We start from the raw sequence: 19,361 nt of genomic DNA, 5'->3' as shown, positions 1-19,361 counted from the left end.
GCTTGAAGTTGATAACCAATATGAACTTCAAGAGAGCATAAACAAGTATTAATTTCTTCAAGTGTTCAAAGTAAAAGAAGAGCAGATGAGAGAGGCTAGAGAGTTACGGGTTTGGTGTCCAAGTTATCACCAAAATGAAAGCCTCAAGTCTTGTATAAAGTGAAAACAATACCTTAAGGTCTTTAACCCTTAAGACCTTATGACACAAGACAAGTATGTCTCCCATGCATGCACCCATACCTTATTTCTTTTGATTCAAGAATGCAAAAGGCCATCACTCCTTTTTCTAGCACAATTTTCAAAAATTGGTATAAAAAAGAAGTGAAAAAGTTTGAATTTTATAAAACCGAGTTTATAAAATATAAACCATTGTATTTAGGTAAAAGACAAAAAGACCCAACTACTCCAAAAGGTTGTGCATGACTTATTAATTCATACCATATGAAATAATATGTTACTTGTAATTGTAAAATAATTATTTGCATGAAATAAATATTTTTCCCAATTAATTATAAGAGTTTATGAATATTTATTAAAATCAATTTCTAATAAATAATCAATTGTATCAAGTTGTTTTTAGTGTGACCCATTAGTATCATATGTTAATTAGCAATATTAATTTAATATGATTCTTGAGCATACTAGATCTTTCAAATACACCTCTTACTTCTAGGTTCTAGATTGTCATGAGTCACTCGTCTGACAAAAGCTTCACAACCCCAAACCTTGATGTGAGCTAGCAAAGGAATTTTCGTTGTCCACATCTCGTGAGTTGTTTTGGCGACCTTCTTAGTAGGAATAAGATTAAGGATATAGGCGACTGTCTCTAAGGCATACCCCAGAAAGAAATAGGAACGAAAGCTCAACTCATCATGGAATGAACCAAGTCTAATAATGATTATGCCTCTCAACCACACCATTAAGTTACGGTGTCCTAGGAGGATTCAATTGTGAAACTATTCCACATTATGGAAGTCGATAGTAAGATACTCTCCGACTTTTTCTGATCAGAGCATCTTTATCTTCCTACACAATTGATTCTCGAACACGTGTTTAAAGTCTTTGAACTTTTAAATGTTTATGATTTATGTTTGATTAAGTATATATACCTATATCTACTATAATCATCCGTAAACGTCATGTAGAATCGATTAGCATCCCTTATGGTCGATCTGATGGGTCCATTTACATCTGTGTTTATGAGATCCAACAAACCTTCACTTATTTCACAAGACCATGTGAAAGGTGATTTTGTCATCTTACCTAAAAGACAAGACTCATATTCATCATCTGAACTTAAGTCAAATGATTCCAACAATCCATCCTTTTGGAGTTGAGCGATGCGTTTCTTGTTAATGTGTCCAATACAACAATGCCACAAGCACGTTTTGTCTACACCATTATAGGGAGTTGAACAAGGTTACAACGAAGAATAAGTATCCCCTCCCAAGAATTGATGACCTTTTTTTTATCAACTCCATGGTGCTATCCATTTTTCAAAGATTGATTTGCGTTCGGGATATCATCAGGTTCGGGTTAGCAAGCAGGATATACCCAAGACATAATTCAGGACATGCTATGGACATTATGAGCTCTTAGTGATGCCCTTTGGACAGACGAATGGCCTAGCGGTGTTTATGGACCTAATGAATCGGGTGTGTCATCCATTTTTAGATAAGTCTGTCATTGTTTTCATCGACAACATACTTGTGTATTCTCGGAGTGTTGACAATCATTGGCTGCACTTGAGGGAGGTTTTAGACACGCTACGGAAGGAGAAATTGTATGTGAAATTTTCTAAGTGTGAATTTTGGTTGAGGGAGGTCCAGTTCCTTGGACATATAGTCGGGTCAGAGGGATCACGGTAGACCCAACGAAGATAGAATCAGTTAAGAAGTGGCCGATATCGAAGACTCCCACCAACATTCGAAGTTTCTTGGGTTTGGCGGGTTATTATCAAAGGCTCATCAAGAATTTATCCAAGATTGTGGGTCCTCTAACCAAATTGACAAGGAAAGCAAATCCATTTGTCTGGTCTGAAAAGCATGAGGAGGCATTCATACCTTTTAGGGTCTTTTGTGTGAGGCTCCTATTATTTCTCTTCCTGAAGAGAATGATGACTTTGTGGTTTACAATGATGCATCGTGTTCAGGCTTGGGATATGTGTTGATGCAGAGGGGAAAGGTGATTGCTTATGCTTCCTGATAGTTAAAGAGCGTTGGAATGAACTACTCGGTACATGACTTGGAGTTAGTAACTGTTGTGTTTGCACTTAAGTTGTGGTGTCACCATTTGTACAAGACGAAGTGTACACTAAACAATGACCATAAGAGCTTGCAACACATCCAGAATCAGAAAGAATTGAATATGAGAAAATGTCGTTGGGTAGAATTATTAGCTTATTATGACTGTGAGATTAGCTATCATCCTGGAAAGAAAATGTGTTAGCTGATGCTTTAAGTCGTAAAGAACCAAGAGGAGCTTATCACCTTAAATCTATGGGGTGGTAATAGTTCCAGGTATTTTCGAGTAGATTCAGGTTGCTCAAGAGGAGGGTTTGAAAGAAGAGCATGTGAAGCAGGCCTTGTTGGTGGATGATGAACGGGGACTTAAGAATTTTCGGGGGAGACTTTGGATCCCCAAGGTGGGTGTTGTGCGTGAAACTTTGCTTCGAGACACACATAAATCAAAGTATTCAATACATATGGGAGAAACAAAGATGTATCGGGACCTAAAATCCAATTATTGGTGGCCAGGAATAAAGAGGGAAGTGGCAAGATACGTAATTGAGTGTGTGACTTGTGCTTTAGTCAAGGCTGACCACCAGAAGCCGTATGGTGCGCTGCAATACCCAGAGATTATGGAGTGGAAATGGGATAAAATCACGTTAAATTTTGTCACAAAGTTGCCTAAAACCTCTTGAGGCAATAACATGATATGTGTGATTATATACAGGTTGACTAAAAAGCACACACTTTTTGGAAACTAAGGAGAATGAAAAATTGGAGAAATTGGCAAATATTTACATTGAGGAGATTGTCACGAGGCATGGTGTGCAATTATCCATTATTTTTTATTGTGACAGCCGTTTTGTGTCGAGATTTTGGCAGAAATAACAGGAGGAGTTGGGTACGAGGGTGCACCTGAGTACAACTTATCACCCTCAGACTGAAAGGAAAACCGAGAGGACTATTCAGACTCTAAAGGATATGTTATGTGCATGTGTTATTGATTATGGAGGTTGTTGGGATACTTACTTAACCTTGGTGGAGTTTCCTACAAAAACACCTATCATGCTAGCATTGACATGGATCCGTATGAGATACTTTATGGGAGGAGGTGTCGTACACCTACTTGTTGGCTGGATCTTGGAGAAAAAGAATTTGCAAGTTATGAAATCATGCAGCTTATCGAGGATAAAGTGAAGATAGAAAGTCTCACCTTGGATGGTGATTATTCGTTTTCGCAAGCGGGGAAGTTGAGACTGCACTTTATCGGACCACTTGCAGTGTTGGAACGAGTCGGAGAGCAAGCCTACAGATTGGAGTTACCACCCAAGTTAGCGGGAATTCTTGATGTATTTCACGTTTGCTACATGAGAAAGTGTTTTGTGGAGAAACCCAGTGTACTACCATTAGACGAGCTACGAGTCAATGAATCAAAATGTTTAGTTGAAAAACCAGCATCAATACTGGAGTGTGAGACCAAGCAGTTGCACAAGAAAGGAGTGAAACTTGTGAAAATTCTTTGGAAGAACAAGCATGGCGGAGATATGATATAGGATCTTGAGGATGACATGAGGGCTCGTTATCCAAGCCTATTTGTTCTGGTTCGTGATTTTGGTACGAAATCTTGTTGTGGACCCAAATTCTCATCCGTAATCAAGGTTGGTTTCTGTTATTGGAATGTTAATTTTTCTGTTAGGGATTTCGATGTTTGATTTCATAAATTTAATAAATTAAAAAAAGGTGTTATTTTATACCTAAAAGTTTATTGTAAGGGTGTATAAGATAATTCTAATAATAAACAGAGCTAAATAAGAATGGAGGGACCAAGGTGTCATAAAAAGAAACTTAAATTGTTAACTAATTAGGGTTAGGAGTGTTTGAAATCTTCTCAAGATTCTTGAGGGACTAACTTGAAAATATGATATAACCACAAGGAGAAGGATCGATCCTTTTCCTTGTGTACATTCCTACATTATATATATATATATATATATATATATATATATATATATATATATATATATATATATATATATATATATATATATATATATATAACGATCAACATCTATTCCTTCTTTGTGTGCGTCGACTTGGAAGAAAAGAGAGAATCGGTTTCCTTGTGTCACGTACGATCAAAGGCAACGAAAAAAATATGATCGGTATTGGAGGGGGGGGGGATGTAACATCCATAAAATTCATGAAAAATTTAAAGTTTTAAAACAACCCATAAATCATCCTTGTTTACAAAATAGTTTTCAAAACATGTTTACTATCAGTGTTTTCCCAAAATCATAGAAAAAAATACGAGGAGGTGCACGATCACGCCTTCGCCTTCCCGCGATCATCTTAGGTACCTGAAACGTAACCACAATCTGTAAGCTCAATGCTTAGCGAGTTCCCCCCAAAATATCAATACACAAACAAATAGCATATCTACAATAACATCATGCAATGGGTCCACAACTAACATACTGGATTACCCTGAGCCCACATCATATGTCTGGCTTGTCCTCGACCCACAGCTTATGTTTGGCTTGCTCCCTGACCAGATCAATCCTCAGACTGAATACCACCGAGCCCTCAGTACGACTCTGACATGCCCTTCCCAACCCTCAGCTCATATCTGGAATGCTCATGAGCCCTCAATATGATTCTAGCATGCCCTACCCGGCCCTCAGCTCATATATGGCTTGCTCCAGGGTTTGTTGGCTACCACACATATTAGTACAACTTCAACCCTACCCACATAATATGTCGACATATAACAAATAATAACATACACAGATAATTAGACAGTATCACAGGCAGTCCTGTAGATCTACCGAACTAGAATATCAAAACTAGCATGCATATTTATTCCATACTCAGCATATCAGTGAATATCAAGTTATCAAATCAATGGGCTGGCCTTGGTGTCTTCGATGCGTAAGTACAATGAGGAAAACTCACCTCACAGACTTTATAGAATTGATGAGGCCCGACTCTAAAATCTCAACTCTCTACACAATACCTACATCCACCAAGTGACCAATTACATCAAGATCCCAAAATACCCTCAAAGACCAATTTGGTCAAAGTCAACGGTCAAGGTCAACAGTCCATATTGACCCAACACGCCTGTTCCCCTTAACCACATCGTGTTCCACGAGTATCCAAACAAACTGGAAAACTTCAGCCAACACGTGTGTTGACATGCAAACACGTCGTGTTATCCAGAGTTCCAACACCTTAATACATTCAGCTGCCTTTTCGACCCCAAGAGCTCTAAATCTTAGATCTAGACCAAAAATGTGATTAGGAAGGATAAAGTTTCCAACTTTATCCATTGGTACAATCTTGATAATGCAAGGGGCTAACCACAATACGCTTAACCCTTAAGATCTGAAGTCCATCCCTTCCAGAAGTGGTTCTAACGTGTAAACCATCCCAAAGGTTGGTGCTTTTTAGACATACATGTCTAATACATGTCTTGAACCCATATTAGGTCAAAAAGGGGATTTATGACCTAATATGTATGCATGACATCAAAACTTGGTTAAAGACCAGATCCAAGCCACTACTAGGTCACCTTGACCTCGAGATTCATAAAGTTGCAAACTTTATGAAATCCATCCATTGCAACATCCAAGAACAAGGAGAAAAAGGGAAAAACTCAAGATCTAACAACTTTGAATGATAAAACTCAGGTCTTGGACACTTACACAAGTCCAGGAGAGTGCCAAACTGAAGAATGGGGCTTGCTTGTTAGATCTTTGATTCCTTCTTTTACCTTCTTCCTTCAAAAAACCAACTAGCTTCACAAATAGGAGGGGAATGAATATGGTTTCTTTCAGAGCTTGAGGGTTTGATGGAGGCTGAGGGTGAACAACCCCTAGCCTCCACATTCCTTTAAATAGGGAGAAAAACTTGGAATATTAGGGTTTCATTTTCAGCGGTCAACATGTCGTGTTCCAAGAGGAAACACGTCGTGTTGCCCAAATAATACCCGCACCTTTTAATATCCAGACACGTTGTGTTGGTGCCTCCAACACACCATGTCCAAACCCCAAGAATGCTAAAACATGACCAACTGACATGAAATGGAATTATAGGGATGAATTGTGAATTACCTGAACATCGAGATGTTACAATTGTCCCCCACTTGAACTAGACTTCGTCTTTGATGTCTGTTGTGGTGAATAATTCCGGATAATGCTCCCGCATCTCAGCCTTCGGCTCCCAGGTCCACTCGGAGCCCCTCCGGTGCTGCCACTGAACCTTTACCAATGGTACTTCTCTGCTACGCAACACCTTCATCTTCCGATCCAGGATAGCCACCAACCTCTCAACTTAGTTCAGGAGCTCATCGAATTGAATATCATCCAAGGAAACCACTGCATCCTCATCCAATACACACTTTCGTAACTACGAAACAAGGAAAGTGCTATGAATCTGACTGAGCTTCTTAGGAAGATCCAATCTGTAAGCAACCTTGCCGACCCTGGAAATCACCCGAAAAGGCCCAATATACTGGGGACCCAATTTTCCCCTCTTCCTAAAGCGTATCACACCTTTCCAAGGTGAGACCTTCAGTAACACCATGTTGCTGACCTGAATGTCTAACTCGGATCGGCACCGGTTGACATTGCTCTTCTGCTAACTTTGATCGGTCTGCAATCTCTGCCTGATCTACTGAATTAGCTCCGTGGTCTATAGTACCACTTCGGTCCGACCTAACCCTGTGAACAACCTCGCCCCAACAAGTCGGGGTACGACATCTCCACCCATACAAGAGCTCGAAAGTCGGAGCACCAATGTTGGAGTGATAACTGTTGTTGTAGGAGAACTCCACAAGAGGTAGGTAGGAGTCCCAGCTCCCACCAAAATAGATAACACACACCCTCAACATATTCTCAAGGGTCTGTATCGTCCGCCCACTCTGGCCATCGGTTTGCGGATGATAAGCAGTGCTGAAGTGTAACCTCATGCGTAGTTCCTCATGGAACTTCTGCCAAAAACGGGAGGTGAACCGAACATCATGGTCTGAAACAATGGAGACCGGAACCCCATGGTGAGCAATGATCTCGCGAACATACACATCGGCCAACTTCTCGGCCAACGAACTCTCCCAAACTGGCAAAAAGTGGGAATTCTTGGTCAATTGATCCACGATGACCCAAATAGCATCAAAACCCTTTGCCGTCTTCGGCAACTTGTTGATGAAATCCACCAAAATTTGCCCCCATTTCCACATGGGAACCTCTAGAGACTGAAACTTGTCATGTGGCCTCTGATGCTCAGCCTTGACCATCCTGCAAGTTATGCATCTCTCCACATATCAGGCTATCTCTCTCTCTCTCTCTCTCTCTCTCTCTTCATACACGACCAACAAAAGCTTAATCTCAGATACCAATACATCTTGGTGGCCCTCGAATGGATAGGAAAACGAGACTTATGAGTCTCCTCCAATATAATCTGTCTGACCCCACCAGACAGCGGAACCTAGACCCGACCACATCGGGTCAACAACCCTCAACTATCTGGAACAAATATGGAAATCTCACCCCTGATCCTCTATTTCTTCCAATTCTCTTCCCAAACACCCTAGACCCGATCTTCCATAATCAATCACAAAAGTGGGGAATCCATGATATCCTCATACACAATACCCCGACTGAAGATTCGCCGACTTGCAGCTCAAGGCTTCCGCCACCACATTCCCTTTACTCGGATGGTAAAGGATCTCACAGTCATAATCCTTGACTACGTCCAGCCACCTGCTCTGCCTCATGTTCAGGTTCGGTTAATCCATAATATGCCTTAGAATCTTGTGATCCATGTGGATAGTACAATGGACCCCAGAAAGATATTGCCTCTAAATCTTGAGGGAAAAAAGCATAGCCCACAACTCCAGATCAGGCGTAGGATATCGCATCTCGTGCGGCTTCAGCTGTCGCGAAGCATAAGCTATTACATGTCCTCTCTGCATAAGGAACACACCCAAAATAGTGATGGATGCATCATACAATACCAAAAAATCCTCAATTCCCTTCGGGAGGGTCAATATCGAGGCCTCGCATAATCTCTGTCGAAGGGTCTCAAATGTCGACTGCTGCTCAAGGCCCCATCGTAACTCCACCCCCTTCCTTGTCAGATGAGTGAGGGGTACTGCAATCTTAGAGAAATCCTGAATGAATCTCTGATAGTACCCTGCCAAACCCAAGAAACTCTTGATATCCGAGGGAGATTTTGGAACCACCCTTTGCATCACGGCCTTGATTTTGGCCAGATTGACCAATATCCCATCCTGGTTAATGAGGTGTCCAAGGAACTGAACCTAATCAAAACCCACACTTCAATAACTTAGCATAAAGCCGTTCATGCCTTAAAACTCCCAGAAGCTCACGAAGATGCTCATCATGCTGCTCTCTAGTCTTGGAATACACCAAGATATCATCAATGAACACAATAACAGAACAATCGAGCATCAACCTCCATACTCGATTCATCAAATCCATGAATACTACAGGCGCATTGGTGAGCCCAAATGGCATAACCACGAACTCATAATTCCCATAACGAATCTGGAGCGCAGTTTTCTCCACGTCCTCCTCTCTCATCCTGACCTGAGGATACCTATACCTTAGATCTATCTTGGAGAACCAAGATGCACCATGCAGCTGATCAAAGAGGTCATTAATCCGTGGAAGAGGATAACGGTTCTTCACTGTTAACTTATTCAACTCTCAATAATCAATGCACATCTGGTGTGAACCATCGTTCTTCTTGACGAACAAAACCGACGCTCCCACGGGGAACTGCTCGGTCTGATGAACTGATTGCCTAGCAGCTCCTACAACCGAGATGACAACTCCTGCATCTCAGGCAGTGGCAAGCGATACGTCTCCTTGGCAATCGGGGCCGCGCTTGGCACAAGGTCAATCCTGAACTCGACCTGCTTCTCAGGAGGCACACTGGGTAACTCCTCTGGAAACACATATGCAAACTCTCTGACAACTGGAACCTATGAAACCGAAATCTGGTCCCCAACATGCGTATCCACCACATAATCCAAATAACTCGCACAGCCATGCTAAATATACTGTCAAGCCATGGCTGTAGAACAAAACCCTGAACCCATCCTGGTGCCCTCTCTATAGATAACCAGTTCTACCCCACTTGGGGTTCGAACTACCACATGCTTGACCTTGCAGTCAATCATTGCACCGAACCGGCTCAACCAATCCATACCCATAATCATGCAAATATCCCCGATGGGGATAGAGATTAGATTGATCGGATAAGGCACCCCAAAGATCTCCATAACACAACCCTGATATACAGACGATGCAGAAACCCCGTATTCGTTGGCGATAGAAAATCGCAACAGACACTCTAACTCCCTAATGGGTATATCAAACTCCTTACTGAATGATCAAGATACTAAGTACCAACTCGCACCCGAGTCAAACAACACTAGAGGAGGCAAAGAGTTCACTAGGAACGTACCATTCATAACATCTGGAGATGCTCTGGCCTCCTCGGCATTGAGATGGAAAGCGCAACCTCGAGCCCTCGGGGCTCCACCCTTCCCTGACTCCCGTCAGTAATCCTCGATGTAGTCGGCGTTGGAGCCTACACAAGCCTAGAAACAAGCGAGGTACAGTTGGCCTTCATATGGCCAACGTGGTCCCAATGATAACAAATCTTGGAACTAATTGTTGGGGCCTGCTGGCGGCAATCCCTCGCCATATGGCCCTACCGGCCACAATTATGGCACCCATAAGATGATTGGAAAGCACCCTCATAAACCTTGCCACACTTCCCACAAGTGCGGCCCCTACGACCCCTAGATTTGATATCAATAACCTTAAACCACTTATACGCAGTCTGCGACCATTCCGGAACCGGTCTCTGCTCCCTCATGTGCAAATCAATCTCAATCTCACGCCGCTTGGTGGCCTCTTACATCTCCAACAAAGAACCATAACGCTTGGTGGAAAAAAACTGTCTAATCTCCGTCTTGAGCAACAAACTCAGGTACTCCTGCCTCAAATCTTAGTGAGAAACAAACTGTATGATCTCCATCTTGAACCTGCTCAGATGTAACAAACTCATGACAAAAGATTGCCCTCTCTGTGAACATCTCGGTGATTTTCGTCACGGTCTCCGTCCCCTGCCTCAAATCTAGGTACCCATAGGCCAACCTCTCACACTCCACCAACGGCACATATCTAGAGTAAAACATCTCTGAGAACTGCTCCCAAGACACAGCAGCTCTCTGCTCAGCAGAAAATGAACTAGTAGCAAGCCTCCACCAATCCTTCGCTCCGGTCCTCAGAAGGTTCAGAGTGCACTTGACCTTCTGGTCAGCTAGGCAAGAACAGGTGAAGAAACATCCCTAAACATCAGATAGCCACCTCATGGCTATGATCAAGTCCTACACCACATCAAAATTCGGGGGATTCGTATTGTTGAAGTCTTAATACAGAAAAACCTGACCTGGTCCAACCCCTGCAGCCGCAACAGCTACGGTTGTTGCAGCAGCAACAACCATAGACAAAGCAACATAATTCTCATCAAAGTACTCAATCATGGCAGTCTTAATAGACCCAAACATATTTGGCAACTGAGCTCAAAAGGGAGCAACAACCTCCTCCTGCAGGATCTCCCTGATCCTGTCATCCAACGCAGCTGACCCACCCTGACTGCCAGCTCCCGATCCTTATCCGGACCCAGCCTCAAATCGTCGCGTAACCATCATGCTGAAAATAAACCAGGAGGATATAAGATAACACACATCATAACAGGGGAACCAACTCCCAAAAAATCCATATGGGTTCTGACTTCCCAGTTACGCGTATGGGTCTTGTGCTTTTAGTAGTACGAGGCTATACTACCTTCCACACCTACCCTTATTTGTCTTAGAGGATCATCACAACACCCTAATAATACACACTAGCATAATCATGCACACAATCCCCACTCCCTAGTGGAAAGGCTAAACATCTCGAAACTGGTTGGCTGATCCCACACAACTCATCCATGAAACTTCCACCAACCATGAAGCAAACGTGTATCCTAGTCATGCATAACACTGGGCCCTATAGACAGTCGTATATCTAATCTAACCCTAATCCCTTCATCAAACAAGAACAAGAAATAAGTCCAAACCAAACATTCTCAAGCTATAGAATTTTATTTATGTATAACCATAATGTATACACTAAGAAAATATAGTAATGATGTCAATTCCATTTAAGAAGAACCCTAGGCTATCAGGCATCATATAATCAAACAATTTTATCATGCAAAATCCTAAAGATCCTTAGCCTATCAGTAGCATGTTGTTATAACATATCACAATATCAAATAACAGTATGGTATTTTGTGGTCTACTTACTGGCTCCGACTGATCGTACACATCATATCCTCCTTAATGATTTGAAAACCATTTGAAAAATCATTTTTAAAATCTTTTTCCTTAGTTTGAAACTAGATTCACACGAGTGTTCCTCCAATTCACTCAAACCAAGGCTTTGATAGCAACTTGTAACATCCATAAAATTCATGAAAAACTTTAAACTTTTAAAACAACCCATAAATCATCATTGTTTACAAAATAATTTTCAAAACATGTTTAATATAAGAGTTTTCCCAAAATCATAGAACAAAACATTAAGAGGTGCACGATCACGCCTTCGCCTTCCAGCGACCATCTGAGGTACCTAAAACATAACCCAAAATTGTAAGTCAATGCTTAGTGAGTTCCCCCAAAATACCAATACACAAACAAATATCACATATAAAATAACATCATGCAATTGGTCCACAACAGATAGACTGGATTACCCTGATCCCACAACATAAGTCTGGGTTGCCCTCGGTCCACAGCTTATGTATGGCTTGCTCCCCAACCAGATCAATCCTCGGATTGAATACCACTAAGCCCTTGGTACGACTCTGACATGCCCTTTCTGGCCCTCAGCTCGTATCTGGAATGCTCGTGATCCCTCAGTATGAGTCTGGCATTCCCTCCCTGTCCCTCAGCTCATATCTGGCTTGCTCTAGGGTTTGTTGGCTACCACACGGAGCAATACAACCTCAACCTAACCCACACAATATGTCGACATATAAAAAATATTAACATACACAGATAATCAGATAGTATCACAGGCAGTCCTATAGATCTATCAAACTAGCATGCATATCTATTCCATACTCAGCATATCAGCGAATATCAAGTAATCAAACTAATGGGTCGGCCTTGGGGCCTTCGACCCATAAGTATAATGAGGAAAGCTCACTGGTAGACTGAATAGAATTGATGAGGTCCGACTCTGAAATCTTAGCTCTCTACACAATACCTACATCCACCAAGTGACCAATTCCATCAAGATCCTAAAATACCCAATATACCCTCAGAGTCCAACTTGGTCAAAGTCAATGGTCAAGGTCAACAGTCCATGTTGACCCAACACACCGTTTTCACCTTAACCACGCCGTGTTCTGTGAGTATCCAAACAGACGGGAAACTTCAGCCAACACGCTGTGTTAACTTGCAAACACGCCGTGTTCGCCAAAGTTCCAACAGCTTAATACATTCAGCTGCATTTTCGACCCCAAGAGCTCCAAAGCAGACCAAAAATGTGATTAGGAAAGATAAAGTTTCCAACTTTATCCATTGGTACTACCAAAAGGTCCAAAACCCAAATTACAAGCTTGACAACGCAAGGTCTTAACCACAATACCCTTAGTCCTTAAGATCTAAAGTTCATCCCTTCCAGAAGTGGTTCTAGCACCTAAACCATCCAAAGGTTGGTGCTTTTTAGACATGCATGTCCAATGCATGTCTTGAACCCATATTAGGTCAAAAAGGGGATTTATGACCTAATCTCTATGCATGGCATCAAAACTTGGTTAAAGACCAGATCCAAGTCACTACTAGGTCACCTTGACCTGGAGATTCATAAAGTTGCAAACTTTATGAGATCCATCAATTGCAACATCCAAGAACAAGGAGAAAAGGGGACAAAACTCAAGATCTAACAACTCTGAATGATAAAAATCGGGTCTTGGACACTTACAAAGGTCTAGGAGAGTTCCAAATTGAAGAATGGGGCTTGCTTGTTGGATCTTTGTTTCCTTCTTTCACCTTCTTCCTTCAAAACACTAACTAGCTTCACAAATGGGAGAGGAAATGATTATGGTTTCTTTCAGAGCTTGAGGGGCTGATGGAGGCTGAGGGCGAACAAACCCTAGCCTCTGATTTCCTTCTTGTGATATTCATTAGCCAATTCATGAGAATTTTGTTAATAACATTGTCAATTTCTCTCTTTTTATGTTACTGATAATCTCTTCTTCTTCCTTGAAATTCTTCAATGTTCTTATGGCTAATTCCATTCTTATTGGGTGTTATTTGATGATTCATTGTTGTCCAAATCGTGTTATGAACACACTCAAGAATGATTTTGATATGTCCTTGAATTACTCCTTTGTTGATTGTTAAAATTCATGTTATTGTTATCTTTTATTCAAGTGAGAATATTTAGTGAATGACTATGTTTTGGACTCTCCAAAACATAGTCCTCAAAATAGTTTTCAAGTGTATTCAAATATGGCTAGTTGATAGGAGGAATTTAAACCCAAGTTGGTATTTCTATTTTTAACAATGTATTTTGTCTTTCCTTTAAAGACAATGTACTTTGGACCATGGTTGGAGGATGAAAGTATATTTTTACTTCCATGATATATTGCTACTGATTTAAACTTTTTTTTCAACTCTTTGGTCAATTTGGGTGATGACTTCATGGGTTAAGTGGTCAAAAAGCCTTTAAAACTCAAAGCTGGAAATTGCAAGAAATTGATAAATCTGCTCCTAGATATGAAAAAATATATAAAATCACTGGGAGCTGGATTGATGATCCGTAAATATTAAAAGTTTGAATTTTGAGTCTAATTTCCCTTGAATTATTCTAGGACCTTTTGTTGCCTCCAACTAAGGTGAAAATCGCCTTTTTCACCATCTGGTCAGAATATAGCTACATTGATAGACAGTTTTGTAAAACCCATAGAAAATTATAGAAAAATCATTTAACATTTAAAAGTACTTTCTGAAAAGCTAAAATTCTAGGCTTTTGGAATATAAAATAAAACTAAAAAATTTATAGGTATCAAGAGTGTTAAAACAACCCTAAACAGGAGGTTGTTTTAGGCCCAAAACTGGGAACTTTGTTTGATAATTAATTTATGTGTTTAGGTTATGGAATTTTCAACTATGGTATTGTAGAGCTCCAATAGCCTTTTATTTTTATTGTCATAGGGGCAACGGTGGATTTCTAGCATACATTGTTAGGAGAATCTCATATCTTAGATGGAATGGGATGAACCTAGTTACCTAGGATGTATGTGCCCTTTTGGTGATGAGTATTGTGCCATGGATGTTGAAATACTTTATGTGTAATAGTAGCTAGGATATTTCATGCTAGTCTCCTCTTTGTTTGATGTGAGATATGTGTTAAGGCCAAGCTAGATTGAGTGTTGTACATGAATATTATGTGTTGTAAGCATGTCAAGTCTTGTTTGAAAATATTTTTAGGACAGGCATGCTAGTGTTGTAAAACCATTATAAAAGTGTTGTGAATGAAAGTGGCATGTGATGTAAAATGTAATAATTAAATAAAATTATATGTTTGCATGAAAATGTCCCTTTAAAGAGGTAATATGTTAATAAAAGAAAATTCATAATTCATACATGATTACTTGAAGAGGGTAAATGTGTAACTCCTTAATTAATTAATTAATATTAATTTTTAAAAGTGGAATACACTAACAGGGTGAATGGTAGTAACCTAGTCATAAGAATATACCCTATCTGGATTATTGCGGGTACCCGAGAGTTGAACGACACCTACGGGAGAAAATCTTAAGCCAAATCGGCATCAAATGATTTTTCTAGGAGATCATTAGAGACATGGTCCAAACGGTGGGTGTACTAGAGTGATGTTGATCTAGCGGTGAGGCCAGCGCAAACATCAAGTGGGAGTGGGAGGTGTAACACAGTGGTTTTGACACCATTTGTACCAATCCTTGACGACAACGCATGTATATGTATGTGCAAAGTTGGAGTAGCGAACATAGTGCACCGAGAGCAATGATTACGGGTAAGAGTCGCGCCTCACCTAACGCATTGGTTCGTACCGGTCACATTAGTAGCGAATGAGGTACTCTCCTTGAGGGTTTGCGGTGAATAAATAGACCCTAACTAGGAGGTATTAATTTAAGAATTATAGTGAGGGTGAGTGGTAAGTAATTATAAAAATAATGCGGAGAAATAAAATATTATATAAAAATATTATAGCGGTGAAAAGATAATATATATATATATATATATATATATATATATATATATATATATATATATATATATATATATATATATATATATATAGTTACAACGGGGTTGATGAGAGTAACTAATAAAGGAAGGTCTAAAAGAAGAATAAAATAAATTGAGTCAAATAGTGTTTGATATGCAGTATGTTGTTATTATGTATTGCTTGTGAGTCTTTGATTGAGTGGGGATTTTTTTTGTGAGATCCATCTATGATATGTGTGTTCTTTTAACATAATATTATAATTGACTCACTTAGCTTATGCTAATACTTGTTCTTTTCTTGTTGGTTGTTGTGCATTGGAACAGGCAGCTTGACATGATGCCTTGATGAGGATGAGAACTTTTTAGGTAGACGTATTTAGTCTCTTTAGATGATACCATTCAGACATGTTGGGTTTCCATCATCTTGTTTTTATAAACTTTAAATTTTGATGGGTTTGTTTTACATTAAAGTAGCATTGGTGTTGTTTTTGAAATATTCATAATAAGTCTTCCGCAAACGTAATCTGTTAAAAATTGTTTAAATTTTAAAAAAAAAATTGGGGGAAAAATCACAATGTTACATATTAATCATATAATAAATCAATAAATCGTCCTCTCTCTCTAAAAGTCATAATAGCGAATTACTAGTTTTGAGGGTAACCCAAAAGGACTTTGCTTTTAGATTAAGTATATATCAATTTAGTTATTGGCTTAGACACCTAATCCAACAATAAGGAACATCGAAAATGGAGCTCGTATGTGAACATTATGGCAATTTAAAGATTCGTGAAAATACCCACTAAGGTGATGTGGCAGCACCGGAGTGTGCCACGTGGCATGTCAAGAGGCCGCCTCTTCCAAGAGACAATGTAACGTGGCACAACGAGATTTGGACACGTAGCACCACAAAATGGTGACACAAGGCATGTTCTAGAAGAATAAACCAAATGAAGGAGAGGTTGACACATGGCATGAAGATGATGGAGACACCTCACCCTTGAGGTGCGACGCACCTATTGGACCCTATAAAAATGCTACGAATTCTTCTTAATTTCCATACAAAATGACTACAAATCTCTCTGAAAAATACCTAGCCTTTGAATTCAATTCTTCTCAACTTTTAGAACATTTTAATAGAAGCTCTAGGAGCCCGACGAAAAGAAGCTTTCAGTTCAGAATATTGTTCGTGCCATTTCCCAGCTTTTGTTAAAATTCCTGTAAGTTAAGCTGCACTTATTTTATTTAAAGTGTAACTTATATTTATGTTTATAGTCATTATTATGAACCTAAAAATAAGATTTATCAGTGATTCCAAGTCATTATACTGAATGATCATCTTAGGGAATGATGCCTAGGCTAGATTTAGTTAGGTATTTAAAGTGAGTATCCAAACAGTTTACTCTATATACCGAATGTACCCTACCTTTGATATGATCCTACCTGGTTGTTCCTTACTTGATAGATCTTGATGTAGACATTGGGATTGTTGGATAAGGTGTCTAAGTACATAACTATATTTGGTATGTACTTGACCCGACTCGGCATGGTCCATTTGGGTTGCATGGCATCATGCAGTTGGATAGACTTAATGAGAGAAATAACACTTGTGGTTTATTAATATATTATGAGTTCTAATATATTAATAGTATTATTTAATTAGTATTGATCAAGAATTAATTTGGAATTAATTAAGTGATCAAAAGATAACTAATTAAATATATGGGTTGATTATGTAAATCATCCAGAACTTGTATAGTGGCTAAAGGCTCCATGGGTTATCAAGTTGGGTAAAACCTATATGATGCTCCATGGATGCTCCATGGATGCTCCATGGGAGTTACAAACCCATGGGTCATGGAAATGAAGAGTCATGTCACATTAGGGTTTACATGGTGTAACCCTAGATGTGACACACAATATAAGGAACATGATACTCACCAAAATCGGCTACACTAAGAACAAGAGAGGGCAAGCTGATTTATATAAGTGTTATACATACTCTAAAGTTATTCCAAAGCATTTGGTGTTGTGTGAAGCATTTGAGGCATCACACTTGGGGTGCTAGGCTCTCAAGGTTTTCAAGGAATCAAATCAACTACAAGGTATGTAATTCAAGCCATCTTTTAGATTAAAAGTTCCCCATGTATGCTAGATAGGAGACAAACATAGATCCAAGGTTTTCTAGGGTTGCATGTACACTTAGGGGTGTTAGAATGCTCATAACCCATCAGGGATTAGTGAGGAATATAGACTATCATTAGTCGCCAGAAATATAAGACTAAGACTTAGTGATACGAACTTAGGTTGAATCAAAAGAAAAGCTAAGTGCTGAAGCGAATCACTGCCCAAGTTTGCAGTCATCCACTTTTTAACAAGTGAGTGCATAGTTACTTTCATCTTACACATAGATATGAAGTATTTAGATAATTAAGTGTTATGTGTGCCTATTATTTGTGATTGAAACCTTCTATGTTAGATGAAACTATATGAGTTGATTTTTAACCATATATGTATTTTTATACTAATAATATATAGGGTAGTAAAGGGTAAAAAAAGATGAAGATAACGATAAGAGGCTCAAATTTTTATAGTACTACCAAAATAACATTGTAGACACTTAGTAGGGTATTGATGATGATCACAAACTATTTTAGACAAGTCGTGTCAAACATGGACATGCTTGCAACCTATAAATGTTTATAAGTCGTACACGGGAAGGTTTAAAACATGTGGGTGTTATTATACGTAGGAAGTTTTATAACATGTAGATGTTAATGAAATTGTTTGCGAACAGGTCTATGACATGTAGGCATGGATGAATTGTACGCGGATAGGTCTAAGACAGGTAGATCTTATTGAATTATACATGGGCAGGTCACCGACCTATAGATGTTAAGGAACCTCATATGGACATGACTACGAACTTTAGGTATGAATGAATTGTTCATGTAGGTACTCTTTTCACCCCATAATTTTCTTTTTAACATATATTGCTAAGGAATCCCCAAAGCAGTATTAGTCATTTAGAGATCCTCTAGGATAGATCCATTGAGATCATCAGTTTAGGATCAGAGAGTGAGAATGGCGAGAATGGGTAAGTGGGTTATCTGTTTGATGTGAAATATATATAAAAAATTAATTATAATATTGTAGGTTGAAAACCCTATATACTCACCAGGTTTTCCAACCTGACCCACTTAGTTTGTTTGTATCACAGATATCGATACAAATGTATTTGATGTTTGGATATGGTGAGAGAATAAATGAAATGTTGGTCATTATATTTTGTAAGGCCATTAATGATTATGTTTATGTTTATGTTTCTTGTATTAGTTATGACATCCCAAGTTTTAATAATCAATGAAAATCATTTCTTCGGAAATACTTTTATGGGACAAATTTTGCAGTTATAAATAAACTCTACTTTAAAATAAGCATAAATAAAAAGGTATTTTCTGATCGTGAAAATAGGGATGTTACGTGGTGACATGTTTTCCACGACATGGTGGCGGAGCTAGGTCGCGAATGAGTTAGATAGCCATGATGTGGCCAGTCGTTGGCCATGACATGGTGACCCTTGACCATTGACATTGACCTTGTTGAGTCTTGGTCAAGTTGCTAGTTTGAGAAGGTAGACTGAGGTTTGACCTTGGATTTTTCATTAGGTGAGGTGTAGCATCAGTTTCACGTCTGTACGATTTGGTGTATATGTTTTTGAGTATGATGTGAGTTTTCTCACTATACTATGTAGGTTGCTAGACTGCCTTTGTGAA

The 19,361-nt window shown here is 39.4% G+C and overlaps 1 protein-coding gene across 1 annotated transcript; it reads left to right on the top strand.

The window, feature by feature from the left end:
• The first annotated feature begins 3,307 nt into the window (after positions 1-3,307).
• Positions 3,308-3,781, top strand: LOC111901357 (uncharacterized). Its single transcript, XM_023897216.1, has one exon. It carries the CDS (start codon positions 3,308-3,310, stop codon positions 3,779-3,781), a length of 474 nt encoding a protein of 157 aa, XP_023752984.1.
• The last annotated feature ends 15,580 nt before the right edge of the window (positions 3,782-19,361 follow it).

Source organism: Lactuca sativa, chromosome 2 (assembly GCF_002870075.4).
Source record: "Lactuca sativa cultivar Salinas chromosome 2, Lsat_Salinas_v11, whole genome shotgun sequence".
Classification (NCBI taxonomy): Eukaryota; Viridiplantae; Streptophyta; class Magnoliopsida; order Asterales; family Asteraceae; genus Lactuca; species Lactuca sativa.
This window is presented reverse-complemented; position numbering and strand designations above follow the sequence as displayed.